At 36.7% G+C, this 22,053-nt stretch overlaps 3 protein-coding genes across 5 annotated transcripts; 1 reads left to right on the forward strand and 2 right to left on the reverse strand.

The window, feature by feature from the left end:
* LOC124308441 (kelch-like protein 5) lies at positions 1-5,815 on the reverse strand. 3 transcript variants are annotated; one of them, XM_046771162.1, is made up of 11 exons: positions 5,312-5,451; positions 4,809-5,255; positions 4,440-4,601; positions 3,956-4,269; positions 3,768-3,863; positions 3,226-3,415; positions 2,919-3,143; positions 2,561-2,723; positions 2,250-2,462; positions 1,939-2,116; positions 1-1,632 (listed from the first exon to the last, which is right to left on the reverse strand). In XM_046771162.1, the coding sequence occupies exons 3-11, from the start codon at positions 4,537-4,539 to the stop codon at positions 1,564-1,566; spliced, it is 1,548 nt and encodes a 515-aa protein (XP_046627118.1). In that variant the 5' UTR covers positions 4,540-4,601; positions 4,809-5,255; positions 5,312-5,451; the 3' UTR covers positions 1-1,563. The 3 variants fall into 3 exon arrangements, with proteins under 3 accessions (XP_046627118.1, XP_046627117.1, XP_046627116.1); XM_046771161.1 differs by lacking the exon at positions 4,809-5,255 and having other exon boundaries at positions 1,945-2,116; positions 5,312-5,815; XM_046771160.1 differs by lacking the exon at positions 4,809-5,255 and having other exon boundaries at positions 5,312-5,815.
* A 1,563-nt stretch (positions 5,816-7,378) lies between these two features.
* Positions 7,379-12,191, reverse strand: LOC124308440 (mucolipin-3-like). The gene is made up of 3 exons (XM_046771158.1): positions 11,641-12,191; positions 10,629-10,917; positions 7,379-10,295 (listed from the first exon to the last, which is right to left on the reverse strand). Exons 1-3 carry the CDS (start codon positions 11,802-11,804, stop codon positions 8,832-8,834), a joined length of 1,917 nt encoding a protein of 638 aa, XP_046627114.1. The 5' UTR covers positions 11,805-12,191; the 3' UTR covers positions 7,379-8,831.
* Positions 12,192-17,327: 5,136 nt separating this feature from the next.
* Positions 17,328-21,674, forward strand: LOC124308451 (BTB/POZ domain-containing protein KCTD12). The gene has a single exon (XM_046771176.1). The coding sequence runs from the start codon at positions 17,792-17,794 to the stop codon at positions 18,524-18,526; it is 735 nt and encodes a 244-aa protein (XP_046627132.1). The 5' UTR covers positions 17,328-17,791; the 3' UTR covers positions 18,527-21,674.
* The last annotated feature ends 379 nt before the right edge of the window (positions 21,675-22,053 follow it).

Genomic DNA, 22,053 nt, shown 5'->3' on the forward strand with positions numbered 1-22,053 from the left:
TGAATGAAAAAACGTTTTATTAAAAATCCACTGTTATTTCAAACACATCTTACATACATCATCCATATATTATGCATATACACAGAAGAGGCCTTCTTAATCGATACAAATTGTTTCTATACAATTGACTACAAGGATAATAACGAACAGGAATGTTTTTTTGGCCGCTGTGTACGCACACATGCACACATATTTGAAACTATTCTAAAATTTTTATAAACTTCATCAATAGAATACTGAGTTGGCAGGCAGTAAAGCCAATTAATGATTCGATATCTTTAGTCGTCGTAGGGATTAAATTATTATCGATCATTGATTGTAAATAGCAACTCATTTACTTATTTCAGTTTCTTTCTAACGCAAGTATGCGTAAAGTAATTAACAAAACTCAATAAAAAATTGTCATGATTTAAAAGTAAAGTATGAAAAGTATAAAAACAAGAGAAAAGCTCTTGAAATGTTTTTAAAAAAACTCACAGTACAATAAATCGTTATAACATCAATAAATCTTACAACTATTTTTCAATTATTCCATTATTGAAAAACAGAGCTGAAGCTCTTGTGACACGTGTGGGTGAATGCATATTTTCAAAAGGTTACAGATTCAGTACTAGATACCTTTTCGTTATTTGATTGAACAATTCATAAATAAAATAGCTTTGTTTAGAATACTTTGAGAAAATTTATAGCAAACAAGAAATTTCTAATTTTCCTTTACACCTAGGATTGTTAATCGTAAGGAAATAATTAACTGTTTAGAGATTGAAGTGATGTAATTTCTTATTGTCTATGAACTAAACTTGTAATGATTTACCTTAACAGTATCCTACCGAGAAAAATCGCTCAGTTCTTCCTTATAATTCAAATAGACTAGCAACTATCATAATACGCAAAACTGATCCTCTTTAGAAGCAGTCTCTAGTTTAAAATACTCTATGTGATAATATCTGGAATTACAAAAATACGGAAATATGTTTAGAAAAATCTTAAAACTGGCATTAATACTCAGCTCAGAATAATTTCGATATTTGAAAAGATCTAAGAAAACACGGTAATCGGGATTCTGAATTATCTTTTACACATGATTATCATCCAGACTTCGTTACTATTAATCATTTAAAAACTACATTAGCGAAAATTGCCATTACAGCTACCAAATTATAACACAGCGCTTTTTGAACACTGAAAAATTGACGCAGGATTCAATTTTATTGGTGCTTATCAGGCTTTTGAAAGTTACCAAATATAATAGCGTCAAATCTCCGAAATTCTTTCACTTCATGATATTTTAGCGTATTGTGTGTTTTATCACGCATATGATACAATTTCTTCAACGTGAATACAGTGCATATTCAAATCGATAAGACATCTCTAATTATCGATTCATTTCTATCACCAAACGTATTTTATCAGATTCGTAAATTAATTTTAATTTACAGCTGCATCAGATCGTATCAGTTCTATAATTGAGTGATGTTTTGAATACTGATTTGAAATTATACTAATTTTACTATCTTCCCGTATAAAGCATACCATTTGACCTCTTCTCACATTGAACACTTTTTAAGTTTTTCCAATTAGATTTTTGACAACAACACAGGGTCCTGCTCTGCCCATTTTTAATGGTGAAACCTAAAAATCAATCATATCGGTAATATAATTATTGCGAATTTCACATATTTCTCAGAATGACTGCAAGGAATAGTTTATATGTGGGGAAAATGGATTCTGAGGTGTCTATCTTTTTCGACAAGACAGCTACGTTGGCAATGCAGTTCAGCCTGAAGCAGCTGGCCCGACAGTGGCACTCCACCCTGAATCTGCCTTGTTAACGTAGCTGACTTGTCAAAAAAGTTGGCCATGTCAGAATCCATTCCCCCATGTATGAAATAAGCTGAATGAAGTGTAACACGTAGAGAGAAAGAAAAAGGACCATACATTTACCTCTTGCCATTCGTTTAAATGAGGATCGTAAGCTTCAACCAGAGTAAGATATTGTTGACCATCGTATCCACCGACAGCTAAAAGCCTGTCGCCGAGTACACAAACGCCAACTGCGTCTCTGGCTACGCTCATTGCTGCCACCATCGTCCACGTGTCGGTTTTAGGATCGTACCTATTTGACAATACAGTTTTACTTTTCTTAAACGCTTTTGAACCTGCCGAATAGTGGCGCTGGTCGGGATAAATGCAAAAAGTGGTCTTTGCAGTTAATAAGCAATTGCTCATAACTTCTGATTTATTTTCACCTCTCAACGCAGTCGAATCGACTCGCACTGGGGTTGCTTGCAGGTGCGTCGTGTCCTCCTAAAGCATAAAGATAACCGTTAACAACACCTACGCCAACTCCTCCTCGGCGTTTTGACATTGGAGCGCATGGTGTCCATTTATTTGTATGGGGATCGTAGCATTCCACTGTTCTTAAACACGAGCTACCATCTCTGCCACCTACAGCGTATAGCCTGAAAGGTACAAAATAGTAGGAATGACGATCATGATTCACATTTCGTTGGGAAATTAGAATTAACAATCGCGAGAAGAGTCGATTAACTTCACTCACTTGTTATTCAGCACTGCTACGCCAACCGTCGATCGTTGCGTCGACATGGGGGCAATGTAACTCCATTGGCGCGCTGCCGGATCCCACCTTTCTACTGTATTTAGAAAACTCCAACCATCGTGTCCTCCGACAGCATACAAAGGTCCTTCTAATACCGCGACTCCTTGATCAGGAAGAAATAGTTATCATTCGTTATTGTCGGATAATTTTTCTTAGAACAAAATTTCTTCTCAATCTATATTGAAAATGATTTCTGAGAGAACTCCAGAGTTATTCATATAAATTGTTTCAGTATTCGTTACAAATTTCTCTTTGCCGTTCCTTTGAAGCCAGTTGGCAAAAAGTCGGTATGTCATACCTAATCCATGTCGATGCGTATTCATTGGTGGCAAAGTGTTCCAAATTAAACTAGAAAAGTCGAAACACTCAACGGTGTTCAAAGTTTTGAGACCATCCCTTCCTCCCACGACTAGTAATTTTTTTTCAACAACTGCAGCACCGAATTGCAAACGTCTTCCGCTCATGTTTGCCAAATTTTTCCACGCATTGTCTCTCAGTGAGAATGCATCAATAGATGTAGCACCTTGATATACATAGAGAAATTAGATTAAATCGATGTAACAATTATCGATTTTTGCAACAATTATCGATACGGGTATTGATACCTTTGTTAGCGTCCATTCCTCCTACGGCCAGCAATAAACCTACAGTCGCTTTTCGAGGTCTGGTACGACCGGATTGCAACAAGGGTCTGCGTTCAGGTAGTAGGTGGTACTTCAAAGCCTCCATGACTAAATCTTGAGCAGCTCTTTGATCTCTGAATACTTCGTTGCTTTCAATGTTGTCGGCTATGAACTGAGGATATTATTAAAGGAGATTACTGTAAGTAGTGAGTTCTAGGCGATGCGTAAAGGACGATATAAGATGCATGTGATTTTGAAAGAGGCAATTTTTTAATGAACGGTGCGTCTCGATTTGTGTTGATTGCCTCTTTAAATGCAGTGAATTAAAATTGAGAAGAAATCATCCATCAGTGATCGGTAGCTTCCACAGTTAAATACAATAAAAGTGGAAGAGAGTTTTGTATGGTACAGATTAGACCGTTTACTAAACACTAAAAATTTATTGGCATTGCAAACGGCAGAAGTAATTCAAAGTTTCTCATTCAAATTTGAAGGGTGGGCAATATCAATTTATTTGAACTTACAGCAGGCGATAGTAGCGGCAGTTTAACGTAGCTTAGTAACTTGCTTGCATCCTTGCACCGATTATCAGGATCATGTTGCAACCATGTCATTAGAGCCTGAAAGAAAAAAAAAAAGGAAATATTTTTATTAAAGGTAAAGAACTTTTAAATTATGTAGATAAAAGTGTATTTGTATTTTTTAATCGTACGTGAAAAATCGTTTCCTCCGACGGAACGTTTACATCCTCGGATTCCAAAAGTTTAGCAACTTCGTTACCGGATAGGGATAAAAATTCTTGATTGCTTATTACTTCCATGAAATGTTCTGTCGTGTAGGCGTGCGCGACGCTTAATAAATGCGCGCAGCCTTGAGTATCGGCGAACATTCTTATACCGAGACAATTACTTGGGTGAAGTTGTTTTATTAAAAAATGACAGCAGGCTTTCACCACCGGATTCAATTGTAGCAGACATGCAGTTCCGAGTAGTGTTTCGACGCTATCTTCTCGCAGTTCTATGCATCCTGTTAGAAATAAATAAAATTCAATTAATATCTTTGATAAACTTGCAACATTGGGAAACTTATGAGGAAATTGTACCATTTTTAGATTGCTGGCTCAACGATTCTAAGATTAACTCCGTTCAAGTCTTTTTGACCTTACTCCGCTCGTATACAAATTAAATTTTCATTACCGGTATAACAGTACTGGACGAGTGCCAAGAGCGCATCTCCATCGACTCCCATCAGCTCGATTTCATGCTGTGCCGATTCTCTCAGGGTGCTTGTAAACATTGCTGCAAAATATTCTGAGCCAGCGCTCAGAACAAGACGATGCGCAGGAATTCGTCTGTTGCCTGGAAATATTACAAAGACAAATATTGAAAGTTTCCATGGAACAATGTATTTGGTACGTTTTCCTATACAATTTGTTACATCATTTTTTTCTGATGTCCTCTAAATCGTGAAGATGCATTTAAAATTTGTATCGTAATGAACTTTTATCGGACAGATATTGAGGAAACCGTTATTAATGTTTTTGTTTTTATTCCATTGGTTTATACTTTGGCATAGTTTATGTTGTAGGCTGCAATTGTCTATTTAACATTGTGAAATGAAACCATGAGACAGTTGAGTTTGCAAGTCTCCTTGTAAGATGATTTTTCTGGTTATTCTGTGTTTATATTTTTTATCTATCTTTACAATTGATGTAAAGATATGAAAAACTTTTACTTTAGCTTATATTTGAAACTAAATTTGAAGAAATTTCCTTTGTGTAATGAATTTTCTGGATGATTTTTTTTCTCTTCTCCGTCGTTCAGAAAGTAGTTTCTTGAAATAGATTAGATACAATTTTTTCTTCTTTTCAAGGTTTCCTGCATCACTGTTGCTGAATGAACGTGTATTTCTTTCTTTAATTTTCAACAATAGGTCAGAGTTTTTCACGTGTGCTTTTTCACACTTATTCGTCATTCGTATTGTGATAGAAGCGAAGTGCTGAAACATACAGCCTGAAAAAAAAACAACATAGAGAGCGTTATCTCCTTTGCCTGATCATAAGGCTTACCTGCCACCAAAGTGACATCGGTGAGCTGTTGCTTCTGGAAGTAAGAATCCATAACTTTGAGGCTATTCTCGGCATGTTTGAGAACCCGGAAGTTTTCATCCTGTGATATCGAAATGCTTGACACAATGCTGGATATGCTCTGTTCACTCGTCGATGCTTCTCTTTGTGAAAAACGGATTTCCGTATCGGCTTTGTTCAAACGGATCTCCGGATCGCCTTTGTTCGAACGGGCTGTCGGCATTATTGCGGATTTTCTAATTAAAAAAACTCGCGATTAAAACAAACCAACAAAAAACACAACGAGGTAATCGTCGGTGCACGTGTTTAAAATAATCTCCGATCTTTTTCCCAGACTTAATTATCAGTTTCGATCATTGGGAGGGCTTGCCTCATTTCGGTCTGTCAAAATCACACTCAACGGTGATGTTACGCTGTTTTTTTGTTTCTACTTCAATTTGACAGCCGCGTTGTAAACAATGCTCGTTTGACACTATAGATCGCGAATTTTTAACCCCCAAATTGACGCCATCGTATTTTATTGCGCATGCGTCAGACCTCCGCCAATAATAGGATTTTCTTTTGCCCGGAAAATTTGAATGTGAAACGAATTTGGCACAATTTTCAAAAAAGTTATTTTATATCAGTAGCCCGGTTTCATTCTGTTAAAATCATGGTCAACGGTGATGTTACGCTGTCAATTTGCGTCTGCTTTAATTTGACAGCCGCGTTGTTAATGCTCGTTTGACACTATAGATCGCGAATTTTTAACCCCCAAATTGACGCCATCGTATTTTATTGCGCATGCGTCAAACCTCCGCAAATAATAGGATCTTCTTTTGCCCGGGAAATTTGAATGTGAAACGAATTTGGTACAATTTTCAAAAAGTTATCCCATTTTACAGTGTTTTGGGCTGATGCAAATTCATGAAATTTTTCAGTAATACTAGGTTGTTTAATAATCTGTACAATGATCCGATTCCTAACTATAGGTAGATTGATGGACATTTTTGAATTACTTGTTATTTTCTTTTTCGCCAAGTTCGTTGATTGAAGATATCTAATTTGGGTGCATAAGAATGCAATTTTTGTTCAATCATCACTGAAGTTGATCGAGACAACATGTGAATTTTTCTGTAGATTTCGTTGGCTCCTTAATGAAGATTGAAAAATAACAAACTTACAGCTGTTTCGATTTTCAAATTTCATCAGCATCGTGGACTGGATTCATATTTAAAACAAAGGATTCGAATCGTTACAGTTGATTTGTCTCTTATCTTCCTGCTAATTGAAATTATGTAATAAGAGGGAGAAGGTGATAAATGAGATCTCAATCAGTATAATTCACGCACACTTTTTAATTCAGTAATAACTTTACAAATACACGGGTAACGTAATAGAAAACAATTTCTTTGGCACATTTATGGTGTTTATATTTAAACATATATGGTTTTTGCCTTATCTGACATGATATGAACTGCTTAATTAGCAAAAAAAAAAAAAGTGGAAGCAGGGTGGGAACATTTGTCCATAAAAATTGACAACAATATAAATACCCTGAAAATCAGACAACGGCTATCGTGACGGTCATTTCGTAATAGGAAGACAGAATTTTTCTGATTTCCAAGATTTTCACGTCACTGTTGCTGAACGAATGCTGGTGAAAATGCTGAATCATTGAGAACTTAGAAGTCAGCAAACAATGCAAATAAAGATATTAGATAATAATAATCATAACGGTGATATAATTATTATTGTCATGAGTTTATCACTTGCGTGTAAGTATATATGTATATGATGAAGATAAACATTCCTACAGTTTGGTTTTTATCTTCACAATTCACGAATGCCAACTAGCTGCTTAGGTATATGTGTATAATAACGTGGCAAAATAATTACAATCAGCAATATTAAGTATTATCTAAACTGCTGCGGGTATTGGAAAAGTGAATTAACTGCGCAATTGATTGGCGTTATTAGATTAATGGTTAATTAAATACCGATTCAAGCTAATGCATAAAGCGTTCATAAACGAATTCTGGAGGGAATAAAAATTAAAATAGGCGTATCGCATAATTACTTGATTATAACATATTTGGGATTAGGTCTGAAGATTCGTGGCTATTTGTGAAATTGAACGATCACCAATTAATCGTACTGGGAGTGGTTATTAATTTCTTTAGATGCACAATGAAGTATCAATATCTCAAGTACTATTGTAGAATAAGACTTTTGATATGAAAAAAAAAACAAATTTACGATTAAAAAAATTAATCACCTTAGATGCATCTTGTGAAATAGTAATAGTTACAAACTATTAGCTAGTAAGAAGTTGTTAATAGGGTTTATACAAGAAATCGCATGAATTTAAAATTTCATTGTTTAACTCAAGCAATTAGTGAAGAAGCAACTTTTTCGAAGTTGGTGTATTTTTTTATAAAGTAATTTCATTCTGAAGGTAATTTCGCTGGAAGTTTTCCTCTTCAGTGTATGTTTAATGAATTATTTTTACCGTCATTGACAATAGTTGACATTGCTCTACTTACATATGATATATATTGATATATTTATAGCAAATATAGTATAGTATAGGGTGTACAATGTTAGATTAACGGTTTGAGTTTTTTTCAAGCAATCTACATTTTTAGCTAGGGTGAACTAGTTTTGAATCCATTCTTTTGCCTTTGCAAAACACGATCATCAGTATCACAACTTAGCCAGCTATGAATTAATCGTGCGTTTGTTATAGCTAGGCGTTTTTATTTATTTATTTATAAATTATACAGACTTTTATACCCTTTTTAGTTTCTGAAATTTTAATGCTACAATATCAGTTATATTATTTACACGCTTAAAACGAATACTTTGCAAAGATATCTTTTCTTTATTTCGTATCGAAATACAAAATGAAGAGAATGCTTTCCGTCTCCAACTAAGTAGATTAATTTATATACAAGTCTTAAAATACAAATACAGCCACTGATTTATTCTTTACAAATTGTACACAAAGTGAGCGAGGCACTTGTTTGTTAATCCATAATAATAAATGGTAGCAACCATAACAAGTGGAATCAATTGTGCGATTTGATTCGGCGAACATTCTATTCAATGATTGTTATCGATATTGGGGATTGTTAAGTAAACGGAAACTTGAGCAACGCGAATTATAAACTGTAAAAAGCTTTCAATAACAAACTACAGAATAAAAAACGTATACATAAATCTGTTAAGTGTATACGATTATAACGTATGCTGTATACACATCAAATCGTTGGTAATAATTTGGTATGATAATAAATGTATAACATTGATATAGCACCCGTCCACTGTACCAATTGTTACTAACTATTATCTACGTACAGTGCATTGGTAAATGCGATAATATATCATGAGCAAAATCTGCGGAGTATGTTTAGAGTTGAAGTAAAAGTCGTCTGTTAATTTCGAATACCGTGATTGCTAGAATTTAGTTTCTGGCAACGATCCGTATTTTCTGCACAATCTTTGAAAATTTATTAATTTACTATATACAGATAGCTGTGTTGCAAACTGTTTCTGACTTGGTAGAACTGCTGCCTGTGCTCGATTCGTCAAAACTGGAATACGGTTTCTTACGACAACAAAAAAATCTGTCGAACAATTCTGTGATATTCTCAGATTCTTCGTTCTCTGACATGTATACACCGCTCGACGCCTCGTCTGTACAAATGGCAACAAAGGATTGCAAATCGCTCTTTGGGAAACCGTCGCGATAGTAGAGTTTTATCGTGTCGTAAGCATCCATTATCACGGATATGAAAAGACTTAGAACCACGTAAATGTAGAGTGAAATAAAGGTGTATAGGTATATCCTCGAGTACCACCAGAGCATGGGCGATTTGAACGACATTATTGAAAATGTTGCAAACATATCGTCACCGTTTATCAGGGCAAAGAGGCATTCCGACGTCGTAGCTAGAGAGCGGAACTTCAGGTGATACGGGCCAAGGATTAGCCAGCCGCAGAAAGTGAAACCAGCGTATATCAATATCGCACAAATTAAAAACCTGGCTACTTTGGGTGCAGCCTTTTTCAACGTCAGTATAACGACGTTGTACGTTTTAAAGAATCCCAAATACCTTAGGACTCCGAACCACACCAAAAGATTACCGGTGCCGAGAAAAACACTGCAGGTATTCCACTGATCGCCTCCGTAGTGTGTTCTCTCAATTTGCTCCTTGATAGCGGATCCCATTATGATCAATAGATCGTTGATGATTATCATGATGTACCATAAATTGAGGAACTCAAGCCTGCCTTCAACACTCAGCTTTTTGCCATACGTGTTTTGGAAGAAACTTACAGTCTCATACTTGAGTAGCTGTGCTTTGCATATTGCTCTCGAACAGAGAATCAGCGATATCGTGCAAACAATGATTACCAGCATATTCAGAAGTGTTCCCAGCTTCATTTCAATCTCATTATCCATTATGTAAGTTGCATCTTCCTTGCAACGCAGTCTTATCGGATCCGCGTCCAAAGACAAAAGCATTTGTCCATCGTGATCTCGATTGTCAAAATCAATCGTAATGTTGAACAGATAGCAATCAGGCGGTGTAATTGCTCCAGCTGCTTTGAAGTTGACAGTTTTAATGGCAAACTTCAAATACGCCCTCACTAACGCAGGGAAATCGATGGGCTCTTGTTTTTCTTGGAAAAATTTACGGGACTCAAAACTTTTGGATAGATTGTGTGTCACATTGAAGCATTTCTCTACGATTTCGCTGTTGAAGACGTAGCTCTCGTTGAAGCCAAATATCTTTCCCACTTTGTAACGGTGAAGACACAGTTGAACTGGTACTATCGAGTTATCTTCAGCTACATAAGAATAAGGGCCTATCGCGTTGCTTAGGTTGTTGTAACCTTTCAAGGCGTAATCTATCGTCTGAAAAAATTCATCTTGTCTGTACAGCGCAAGTGGGCCAATTGCCGGCGGATAGGCGGCAACCTGGAAAAAAGAATCGTGCGGATGAGTTTTACTTGCATTGATTTTTTAGTAATTCTATTGTAAGGGATCAGTACGAGTTGACTTAAATGAACAGCGCAAATACACAGTCGGTCATAGTTGCGAATTTAATAAAATGAAAATAAAAATAGTGTTGTAAACGAATATTGAGGGTTTCTATTTTCCTTATCGTTAATCGGTGATGATCACATAGCAATGATCTAATCCTTGATTACCGCCAATTATAAAAACTGTAAGGACAGTTTCAGTTTGATAAAAATGGCTCTGGCATTGCATCGACTCGTACCAATTCTCCTGATTTTAATTTTCACACACCTCCTGAGTGTTGTCCCATCCCATTAGAAACAGGTGTGAAAATGCAATTCGGTTATCCCATGTGTAATTGACGTGCATGTAATTGTTGTGAGCAAAAAGGCATAGCTGTACCGTGACCAGTATTAGTTTGATCACTTGGATAATAAATTTGTACGGTATCCTACGCTTGGCATGCCACTTCTCTATAGGATTCATGAAGAAGAATCTCAGCTTGCGTCGCATTATATTCTCCGCCGCAGTCATCGAACTATAGAAGCGGTGACTCGGTCGCGGACTCGATTGCATGGCCCTGCAAAAAGAAATCCTCACGAAATTATACAACAAAGTGAGACATTTCTTATTGACAAAATTGAAATAACTCTTTCATTATTTCTCTTTGATCGCTTTTAAACAAAACTATACAACATAAAAGATGTAGTTTTGATAAAAATAATCCAATATCGTGACATTTTAAGCAATAAAATATGAACACAAAATTCGTTTGTCTGAACTATCAAAGATTTGGGGGGCAATGAAGAAAATTAAAGAATATAAGGCAATCGTTATACCGGAGAAGCATATTTGAATCTCATCCTCGATCATGTTGAAGTTAGTAACGTTATTGCAATGATTCATGCCGAGGTGAAAGTTATATCTCGCAATTTTGGAACTGTTTGAAATTCATATAATAAAAGAAAACACGCACTCATATTCTGCAATCTTAGTTGCGTCAAAATCATTGTAAAAATAAAAAAATTATTTTTTCCCAATGTTTCGTTACGATAAGGTTACTAACTTGAAGCTTGTCATTCTCTTTGTTCTATTGCGAATAGCTCGACGGTTATATTGTTCGTCGTTTCTCCACGTAAATTAACGTTCCATATTTCAAGTACGATAAAATTGGCGGTTTTCGTCTGTACTGAAATTAGGAACGAAACAGAAACACCAACGTCTTTTGTTTTTGTTTTCTTTGTCGCGCGGTCGTTTTCACGAAACAAAAGAAAGTGGGGAAAATAATAGAATTCGATCCAACCTCGGCTGATCATTTTCATTCCCGTTCAGCAAGTCGCTGTCATCCCCGCTGTCATCACCGTGGCTCCAACTGTTGTTTCGCAAAACGTTGTTGCTGCCCGTTGTGTTGTTTTTTTTCTTCTCGCGAGAAGACGTCGTCGCCGACGTTGTCAACCCCTCCGCCATTTTCCTGGTACTAGATGCCCGCGGTTGGTGAACGACAGCAGACGCAGCGGGCCAGCCAAGATGAACCAGGGCGATTATATCGCGCGGAGGATTGTTTCTACGTTCATCCAGCGGTGATTTATTTGTAATATATTTTCTAGATTTTAAAACTCTTATTCACCGAGAGGTACCATACGGACTGACACAAAAATACACTCGTCTACTCGATCATCGCCACAGCATTTTCTCCTCGAGATTACGTTACGAAATTATCGCGATCAACCGACACCCACGCGACCTCGAGACACACTATTCACTTCGTCCTTCCCTCTCTCTATCTATGTAGGCGTTTACTATGCATACAGTTGTTTTTTCAGTAACGTGAAAGCGCCGATAGTGTGTGCGATAGTGCGCACGGACACAATTCATATAAGGCATATGCCATGTCTAAACTTGGCGGCCGAGGTAAATAATTCGGGGCCTCACAGGCAGACTGCGCTGTCGTTGGTATGGCCTGTAGGATTTGTGAATTATGTAGTTAAACGATAGAACCGAGTAAATTATATTATTTGCGTTTGTGAAAGGACATCGGAGTAGGTTATCATGTATTCGAATTATTTTCGGACGGTTAATTTACAAATTTCCATTAACTCTGGTTGTAAAACATTTTTCATACATACAGCTGTATTTTCTAGAATTACATATCGAAATATAAGCAAGAAACAGTTGAAAAAATTTCGAAATTCGAGATTAATCGAACCATTTCAAATTAACGCGGGAATCGCACGGTATGCTCGGGCTGCGTTCCGAAATTATCTGGCAGCGCTAAAAATTCCCTAGGACAGAGGTAGATTGTTGACAGCACTGGGAGCTAGTTTCGGCTCTCTGGTTTCGGTATGTTCGAAATTCATCCAGATTGTTACTCCTGGGAAAATTTTGATGACCAGCTTTCAACAGGTTCAACACACTTCGGAATAGATTCGTTGGTGTTCAGTGATGGTAATAAAGAATAAAATATACGAACATTACGGTCGGATGTTACACCAATGGGTCGATTATGTAGTTTTACTTTTCACATTTTCCACCATCCAAACATTCTGATTGGTTGATTAAACCTTGCAAACTAATCAGAATGCTCGGATGGTGGGAAATGTGAAAAGTGAAATTAACACTGAAACGTGCGAGTTTTCTGCACTATCGACTCTACCTAACTGACTCTTACCGATATTCGTAGCACGCAAATTAGTGTCGGCAGTCGACGTGGAGAGGGAGTGAAAGAGTGAAGAGGTATGATAAAAAGTAACATGTCCGTGATTTTTTATGGCATTGTAAATATGCTGTTCAGTTTTCGAATTAGGTTGCATAGATAATTTTCACCAATTTGGTAAAGGAAAGTCGTATTGAATTGATGGTTGCAATATTAACCCAAGGTGGATATTGATTTGTATGATATTGCTGTTGAAATTCTCCTCGCAATGTATATTTGCATATTCAATTGCATTTCGTGAGTTTAATTCACTTTGAAGCAAATTCAGGAAAGACAGACAAAGGAAGAAAAAGTCGAGATTAATCCTTTTCAACGCTGATTATGCTGCCCTATATTTGTGCGTACTTATGATTTGTATTGAGACATCGGGATACATTTTGTATTTTTTTTTTTTGTAAACCAATAGCTGACATTTTTGTACCAAAAAATCTCGAACAAGAGATTTAAGAATCATCGTATCTGTTTTTTCCGATTAAATTGTTCCGAATGAAATGTTGCGGTCATGGTATGAGTATAATATTCGACCAAGTATTGAAACTCGACCGGAAATTGTTTTTATCGCCGAATAGAGAAGAATTTAATATTGCTTTTTACAAAAATATATTGTAATATTGCCAAATGAGATGATGAAAAATTTCATAAAGTAATGTTCTAGTATTATATTGTTGAACAGATATTGTATTTGAATGTTTGTAAATTTCGAAAGCCTAGTTAAAGGTCGGAAAATAGTTTAAAAAGATTCGCACATGGTTCAAATATTGAAAAAAAAATGTGTCTCTCAGCCTTGATGTAACGGTTTGTCTTACTGAAATGGTTAATCCTCTGCTTTAGTCGATCGATGCACCCCTCGTAAATTTTCACACCTTTTTTAATAAGCTAGAAGCAACAGATAGTGGGGTCAGAGGGTCGGTAGAAAAAAATGACCCTGCTTGGGTACATTTATAAGCATCATAAGATATATTTCATCACCCCTGATACGGTGTGTAGTCGTTCAGTCGATAAATCATCCCTGCACCACCAACGAGGGTGAATACATGTAATACCTAATCCTCGATGGTAATCCGTTAAATAATTGTTTATCCAATAATATACCGAAAATAATAGTAGCAAGAACAATAATAACAACAAGAATGCAAATTAGTCAGAAATGAAGCATCAGATATCTGTGAGGAGGTGAGAAAAAACGTGAGAACGATATCGTCAAAAATCACCAATCTTGATCTTATGCTGATCGTAATCTATAATATCAATGGTTCACTCTTAATGTCATTTAGATATGAGTTGTGCAAAAAAAAAAAAAAACATCTGTCAATTCGATACTTGATTTATCGTTACATATTTAAAACGCAGTGGCAAAATTTGTTGAAACTTACGATTAGTTTCGTTTCTGAGGAGATCAGTATGAGTATAGAAAGAAGAAGAAGTAGAATAAACTAAAATAAAAATCAGTTTCTTACAGAGAACATGTAAAATTAATTTCCATTACTGTTGTTGATTGTAAAAAATGAGTAACATCATGTTGATTTGAATCCGAGTTGTTAATTTTTCATCGATTCCAAATATCGTATGACGTTTAGAAACTTTAAGTGAAATCGGAGCGAAGCAGTACCAGTACCGAAATGTATGGTATTTCGTAAAATTTAATGGGACATCATGAGAGTTTGTGGGAGTTCATTAAATCGCGTACGGTACTTAACATAAGACATCAAGGATTTGAGAGACTGCATAAATCGGATAATTTATTGGAGTTGATGGAGGACTTTATATTAAAAAACTTTACGCTTTTATAGTTGAAAGATTTGAACGGATTTCGTTGAATTCATGGGATTTTAACATATAATGGGATTTTTACCAACTTGGAAAAGATTTCGTATATGTATTTAAAACTTTGAAGGCTTAATGGGATTCCGAAGGACTTTGCAGGATAATTCATGGGGCTGGATCTATTATTAATACCCGTGTTCACCGTAATTCAAGAGTTCGTTTTGAAATGAAATGAATAAGCCCAATTCGTCAAATTGATTTTGAGCAATCTCTGTTGATTTCTAACTCATCGCGTGGTTTTCATTGATTTCCAATTTATCAAGAAATTTCTGTAAATGATTTCCGCGTGTTTTAGATAAATTTCAGTGATTTCCGAATTTGACAGAATCGCAGGAAATCACCTAGAATGTTAATAAGGAATTGTAAATCAATGAAAATCGCTTGGTAAAGCAGAAATTAACAAAAGTACACAATGGGATAGAAATTCACAGAATGCTAATAAATTTACCATTTGGCGTTTACCACAAGACATATACATATACTGATTTCCGTACTTACAATCATTTGATTTATCTCGATTAATTCCTTGTTACGTCAATGAATATTTCGGTGATTAAAGTTTCTTTGATTTACAATTTGCTCTTCAACTATTAAACTTATGGCTTTCTCGAATGATGGCCTCTTGAATGAAGCTCAGATCTCCTCATATGTCAACGAATCAAAAGGGATGATCTACGATTTCATACCCCATGGGTCGAAAATCGGAATTCTTAAAGCTCGGACTGATCGAATTAACCTCGTTCTACTTTGAATGGTCAGAACGCCGGTTAGGTAACAAGTTTTCCCCACACACGAAAAAAAATTTCGCTTCAATGACCAAAATTTTGTCCTGGCAACGATGTTTCAGGGTTAATGTACATACACGCAGGTAGAAAATAATCATGGACCGTGTACTAAAATTTGTTGCACTTCCGTATGCATATTCAGCCTGTATACCTTATTTAATTCCGTATGGTGTCGAACAAAAAGTTCATGCCGATCGTTTAAATTTAATGTCCTCGTTTCGAACCATTCAATACTCGAATAGTAAGTAATTCCGAACTGTCATGTTCGTGGAAGTGTGGAAAACCTGAATAGTCATTTCATCGTCGAAACTGGTGATCATTCGAAATGTGTTGTTCCGATTTCTTCAAATTTCGAATAGTTAAAACCCAGAATGCGCTGACAGAAAACTTGTTGCTTTTTCATAGAAATCAATTTGTAGATGCATTCTGTAGAGAATTTTCTCATGGGAACACAATATTTTGTTGTAAATACCAAAATTAATTGAACGATTGCTTAAAAATTTCAAAAAAAACTTAGTTGCATAAAATATACTTATAAATAGGTACGAAATCTCGATTTTAATTTAGACAATTTAATTAAATAATACTTTCTTCACGGTATTATCAAAATATTGAACATCCTCTGGTAGATTCAACTGAATCGTTTCATACTGTTCGCTAAATCTATTCGGTGGATAAAGATTAGTCAAATTTACGAAATCATTGGAACTACCAATTGATCATCGCCATCAAATAATATGTTACATCGTAAATTTACAAAACATTTGATCGAAATGGCAAAATAGTCTCTGTAACGCGTTGAAAATTCTTTCTCGCAAGAGAAGTAAGACGAGCAGTTGTCGGTAGGGACTCCAGGTATTTGTCCGGTCCAATCGGTAAAACTTGATTATTTATGGTCCGACACCATTGAATCAGCCTGTCAGTTCACAATGGCATGTTTCTTGGTCATTCTTCGACGTGGCATATAATTCATTTAGCTTAAATGAAAATCGCACGATGATTTTTTCAGCTTCCAACAATTAAACAATCATTTTATCAATTTTCACAAAATGATTTCACCGTTTAGATCGGATTTCTAAATCGCAACATAATCTACGGGATTGTGGTGCCAAACCTCTTTACTAAGACACTGCTAAATAATTTCGTTTTTTGCTCGCTACAAAATGACCCAAAATTTTTGGTTGTATGAAAATAACATTCGGTCGGACGTATGTTAACCCTGAAATATCGTTCCCAGGATAAAATTTTGGTCATCGAAGAGAAATTTTTTTTCGGGTACGGGGAAAACTTGATATCTAACCGGAGTTTTGACCGTTAAAACTAGAAGGAAGTTCATTCGATCAGTCCGAGTATTGAGAATTCCGAAACGTGACAAGGCGACACTTGTCAGGCACTAGTTTTTGGAAATGCTCCGCAGTCTCTGTGACCGCGGTATCGAATCCCCTAGCCAGTCGCCCTCCGTGGAATAGCTGGCAGGTAGGTTGAGGTATATAAATACATAGGCACCTACACGCACACAACGACACAGCCATGGTATTACATGTACGTTGAACGCGGGGTTGGATGGATGCTGCGCGCGTTTCCCCCGGACGGCGGCTGGTTTCCAGGCGTCCTGCGCCCGCGGGTTTGTTCGTTGGCCGTTTTGCTCGTGCAGAACGTACACCAGCACCAGAGCATCAGCATCAGGAGCCGGGAGGAGGGCGACGTCGAACCCGTAACTGGGGCACCGTGACCGACTAACAATCAGTCAGTTCCAGTCCGCCTTTGCGAGCTAGTCGACGAAATTTTCAAAGGGATAACAAGAAAACTTGTATTTTCCGCGCGTTTTCCGCGTTCTCGGATCATCGTCGTCACACAGAGAGCTGAAGGAAAGAAGTGTTACGGTGTAATACGTACCGCCTTAGTAACGTCAGGAATACAAGAGTCTTTTTACGAAAATTTGACACACCGACAAAGTACACGGTCAATAAAACGCACAACGCAACGACGGTGCATGAATCGGAAGGAACGAGTTTGGGTCGAGTGACAAAGTCGAGAGGAATAAGAAGAGGCGGAAGAAGTGTTCGTAACGCGTAGGTGATATCGAGGGTCCTTTAAGTCACCGCAGTCCACGCGAGGCTCGTTAAAGGAGCATGGAGGCGGCCCAGGATGTCGGTGGTGCAACCGTTCGAAGTGTCGTCGAATTGAACGTGGGCGGCGTGTTTTACACTACGTCGTTATCGACCTTGACGGGTGAGGGAGATTCTAACCTGGCCGGTATGTTCGGTGAGAAATCGTCGGTCGAGCGAGACGCGAAGGGGAAGTACTTTCTGGATCGGGACGGAGTGCTTTTCCGTTACGTTCTCGACTTCCTGCGGAACAAGGCTCTCGTATTGCCCGAGGGTTTCAGGGAGCGGGAACGACTTCGACAGGAGGCCAAGTTCTTCGGACTTCCGGGACTCGAGAAGGCGGTCATAGAGCACGCGGAATCACCGGCGATCGGCAAACGGCCACCTGGTTACATAACCGTTGGGTATCGTGGAAGCTTCGCCTTTGGTCGGGACGGACTGGCCGATGTCAAGTTCCGCAAGCTCTCCAGGATCCTCGTCTGCGGACGAGTCGCTCTTTGCCGCGACGTCTTCGGCGAGACTCTTAACGAGAGCCGCGATCCTGATCACGGAATGTCCGATAGGTACACATCGAGGTTCTTTCTTAAACACAATTTCATTGAACAGGCTTTCGACATGCTTCAGGAACAGGGATTTCGGCTTGCCGGTAGCTGCGGATCCGGCACTGCCGGTGGTAGTACCGAACAACTTAAACCTGGTGTTGATGCCGAGGAGAATCGGTGGAACCATTACAACGAGTTTGTATTCGTACGCGAGTAGGCCTTGAAATCTGCAATCTCGTTATCCAAAGACTTGTTATCACGTGACCGATATGTCGGAGATTACCGTGAAGTAATCCCTGATTTTCGATATCCGAATCTCCAACGATAAACTTGAACTTGAACTTGAACTTGCGAAGATACCCTTTGATCCTCGTCGGAACCTCTCGAAGATCTTGCATGTGAGATGAAACAAGGTTTTCAAAACTGTTGCATGGAATGGATCATGAAGGTTATACCTATGTCCTAATTCTCATTGGCAAAGGTCAGGATGAGGGACATCCGTTCGTCCTCGTTTGAAAGTGTGATAAAAACTGTTGTTCGTCGTGTTTTGTTTCGTCGAAAATGGATTCAAAATCCTGGAAAGTTCCTTTTCGTTTTTTTATGCTCTTGCGTGTTAATTCATGATTTTTGACATCCGAATCTCCAACGATGAACTTGATTTTGTGAAGGTACGCTTCGATCATCGTCGGAATCTCTCGAAGATCTTGCATGTGAGATGAAACAAGGTTTTCAAAACTGTTGCATGGAATGGATCATGAAGGTTATACCTATGTCCTAATTCTCATTGGCGAAGGTCAGGTTGAACAACATCCGTTCGTCCTCGTTTGAAAGTGTGATAAAAACTGTTGTTCGTCGTGTTCTGTTTCATCCATGAAAATGGATTCAAAATCCTGGAAACTTCATTTTTGGTTCCTTTGTGTTGTACGTTCCTGGCTGTTCGTGCGTCGATCAGCTGTTGCATGCCTGTTGTTAAATTCGCGCGATCGCGAAGAAGATCCTTCCTTCCTTTCTTTCTTTCTGCAACGGTCTACAATCCGTCGGAAGTGGGATTGAGACGGAATTAAGTGTGATTATATGGCGGAATAGCTGAACCCGTATCGGCGAGGTGGAAATCTCCTATCAATTGGGCGAGGGAAATCAACGGGCTATTAACGAAGAGATTGAGCGATTTGGTTTCGAATCGACGATGAAAAAATTATCTTACAGTGATACGATAAAACACACGAGATATCTGTTGCGTCGATCATTTTTCTTACCGATCATTTATGGAAAAGAAAATACAAAATGAGAGACAATCGGCGAAAGAGAGAGAAGAAAAAATACTTTGAATCAAATCAGCAATAACGAATATTGCCATAAGAAAGAAAATCTGCGAGAAAATCGAAGATACATAATTACACACAAATATACATATATAAAATATGTGGATATTAGTACAGTAATATAATTATGATAAAAATAATATGTATAAGCGTAATGTATTGATCTGTATCAGTACAACACATATATATACTATATGAATTAGTAAAGGAAGATAAAAATTAATCCTGAATTTAAATCAACTGTTATTGTGTGGATGGGGATAATTTGATTTATTATTATTTACTATTATTGTTATTGTGATTATTATTATTATTATCATCGATATAAATTTTGTCAGAGGATGAGATAAAAGCGATTGAAAGAGAGAGAGAGTGAGACAATTTAAAGCCGAAATTTGACTGCATCGACCAAAAAAGTTATTATCGTGGTGTTTGCTGTGGGATAAAGTCGAGAAACTAGAACCGTTGAAATTTTGAATAACTTCCGTGTACAATTTTTTGCATATTGTGTATCGAACGAAATGAAAATTCGAGATAATGAGGAAAAACGAAACAATTTTAACGTGACTGTTTTTAGCGCCCTTTATACCATTGACGAAACATGAAAAATAAAAAAAATAAAAATAAATGCAAAAACACGTACCTTCGACACGTTTGTTACAAACATGCGAACAATATTATCAATTTTTTTTCCCTCCAACCAATCGATAGTTTCGAACATTAACATAATACCGATGCCGCAACTCGAAGTGATTTCTTTCTTTTGTTGTTTTTTTTTTCTTTTGTTTTTTTCGGTTTTTTTGGGTATGGAAGAGTCATCGTTACACTTGATTATCGATGAGAGAAAACTTAATTTTGCTCGGGTCGAAACTTGTGTTTTTTTCGTTTCTAGGTTAAAAAAAAAAACAAAAAAAAAAAAAAAAACAGTTCGGAGATAAACGAAAATGAAATATATATATATATATATATATATATATATATATATATAATATAGTATATTATTATATGTAATGTATACACTATACATAGAGTGATACATGAAATTATTACGTTTAATATACGCAATCTCACGGATCGTTTCGAGGTGACTCGAGATTTCAATGTTCAAATAGTAAAATAGCGAAATAGTTACACCTATGTTACTTTACTTAATCCATGTACCTACACCCGGCATAGAATTAGGATATTGTATAATCGAGACCTGAAACCAAATCTCATATATATCTCCAAAAACCAATGCAAAGAAGCAAAGCAACGCTAAGAAAAGAGAAGAAAAAAAAAAAAAAGAAAAAGAAGCACAACCAGCATTCTCGATTCGGACCAATATTGTAATATTTAAATAACAACCATTTATGATATTTTTATCCCGAAACTAGTCAAGTTATCGTACATAATGTAAAACTATTTATATATGTATATATTTACACACACACACACACACACACGCGCGCGCGTTATACGGGGAAAAAAGAAACAAAACTTCTGATCAAAATAACATATTCGAAATTGCGTAGTGAAATTTTTTTTTTTTTTTTTTTTGTTCATGTTCTATTTTTCTGTCTTCTGGTGGATGTGAAAAATGTTTTTATTTTTTCTAATCTTTTCGTTCGTTTTTTTTTTTTTTTTTTAAGGTTTTTTTTTTTCCATACTTTCATCGACCCTTTCTTGAATTCTCTTGTGCATTCGTCTCTTGCGTACTTGTTCTACTTTTCTTAGATACGCGTATTCCGACTGGAAATAGAAATGGAAAAAGGAAAAACAAGGAAAATAAAAGAAATATAAAAGAAAAAAAACCTCTCCTTGCCGCTTGCGCGCAATATACCGTGACACGCGAATATTTGTAAAGTTTTCGGGCTTTTTTATGAACGCAATGGGACGATGCGGTCGTCGGAATATCACGGCCGAGTGATTTTCAAGATTTATGAAATCGGGATGGAGAAAAAACGGACGAAAAAGAGTGTAAAAAGTAAAAAAAAAAAAAAAAACACGACGTCTACGATGCGGAATAAAATCTAAAATCAATCACAAACCTCGAAGCGAGTTGGCCATGCGTTAATTTTTTATTTCACTCCGAAAGAGAGATTTCGTTTCTTAATTCATTTACCTTGATTTTGAATGATCGATAGAAAAAAGGAAAAGAAAAAAATCTTCAACGCAAGCTCAGAGAATAAAGGGAATAACGTGATTGATGAGGGTTGCAAAATTAAGGGTCAATGAGAACCACGGTATGTATAAAAAGTTAGGAAATGAGAAAAAAATTGTAAAAAAAAAGATCTCGAGCAATGAAAGTAGACGCGAATGAAACAACATCTCCATTACGCAAAAAACATTAAAAGCGGATCGGTAACGTTATTAATTATAAAACCTTTTTTGAAATAATTATCTTATAGATATATTAGCTTTTGTTATTCAAATTTGTTCC

This window comes from Neodiprion virginianus, chromosome 7 (genome assembly GCF_021901495.1).
Source record: "Neodiprion virginianus isolate iyNeoVirg1 chromosome 7, iyNeoVirg1.1, whole genome shotgun sequence".
Lineage (NCBI taxonomy): Eukaryota > Metazoa > Arthropoda > Insecta > Hymenoptera > Diprionidae > Neodiprion > Neodiprion virginianus.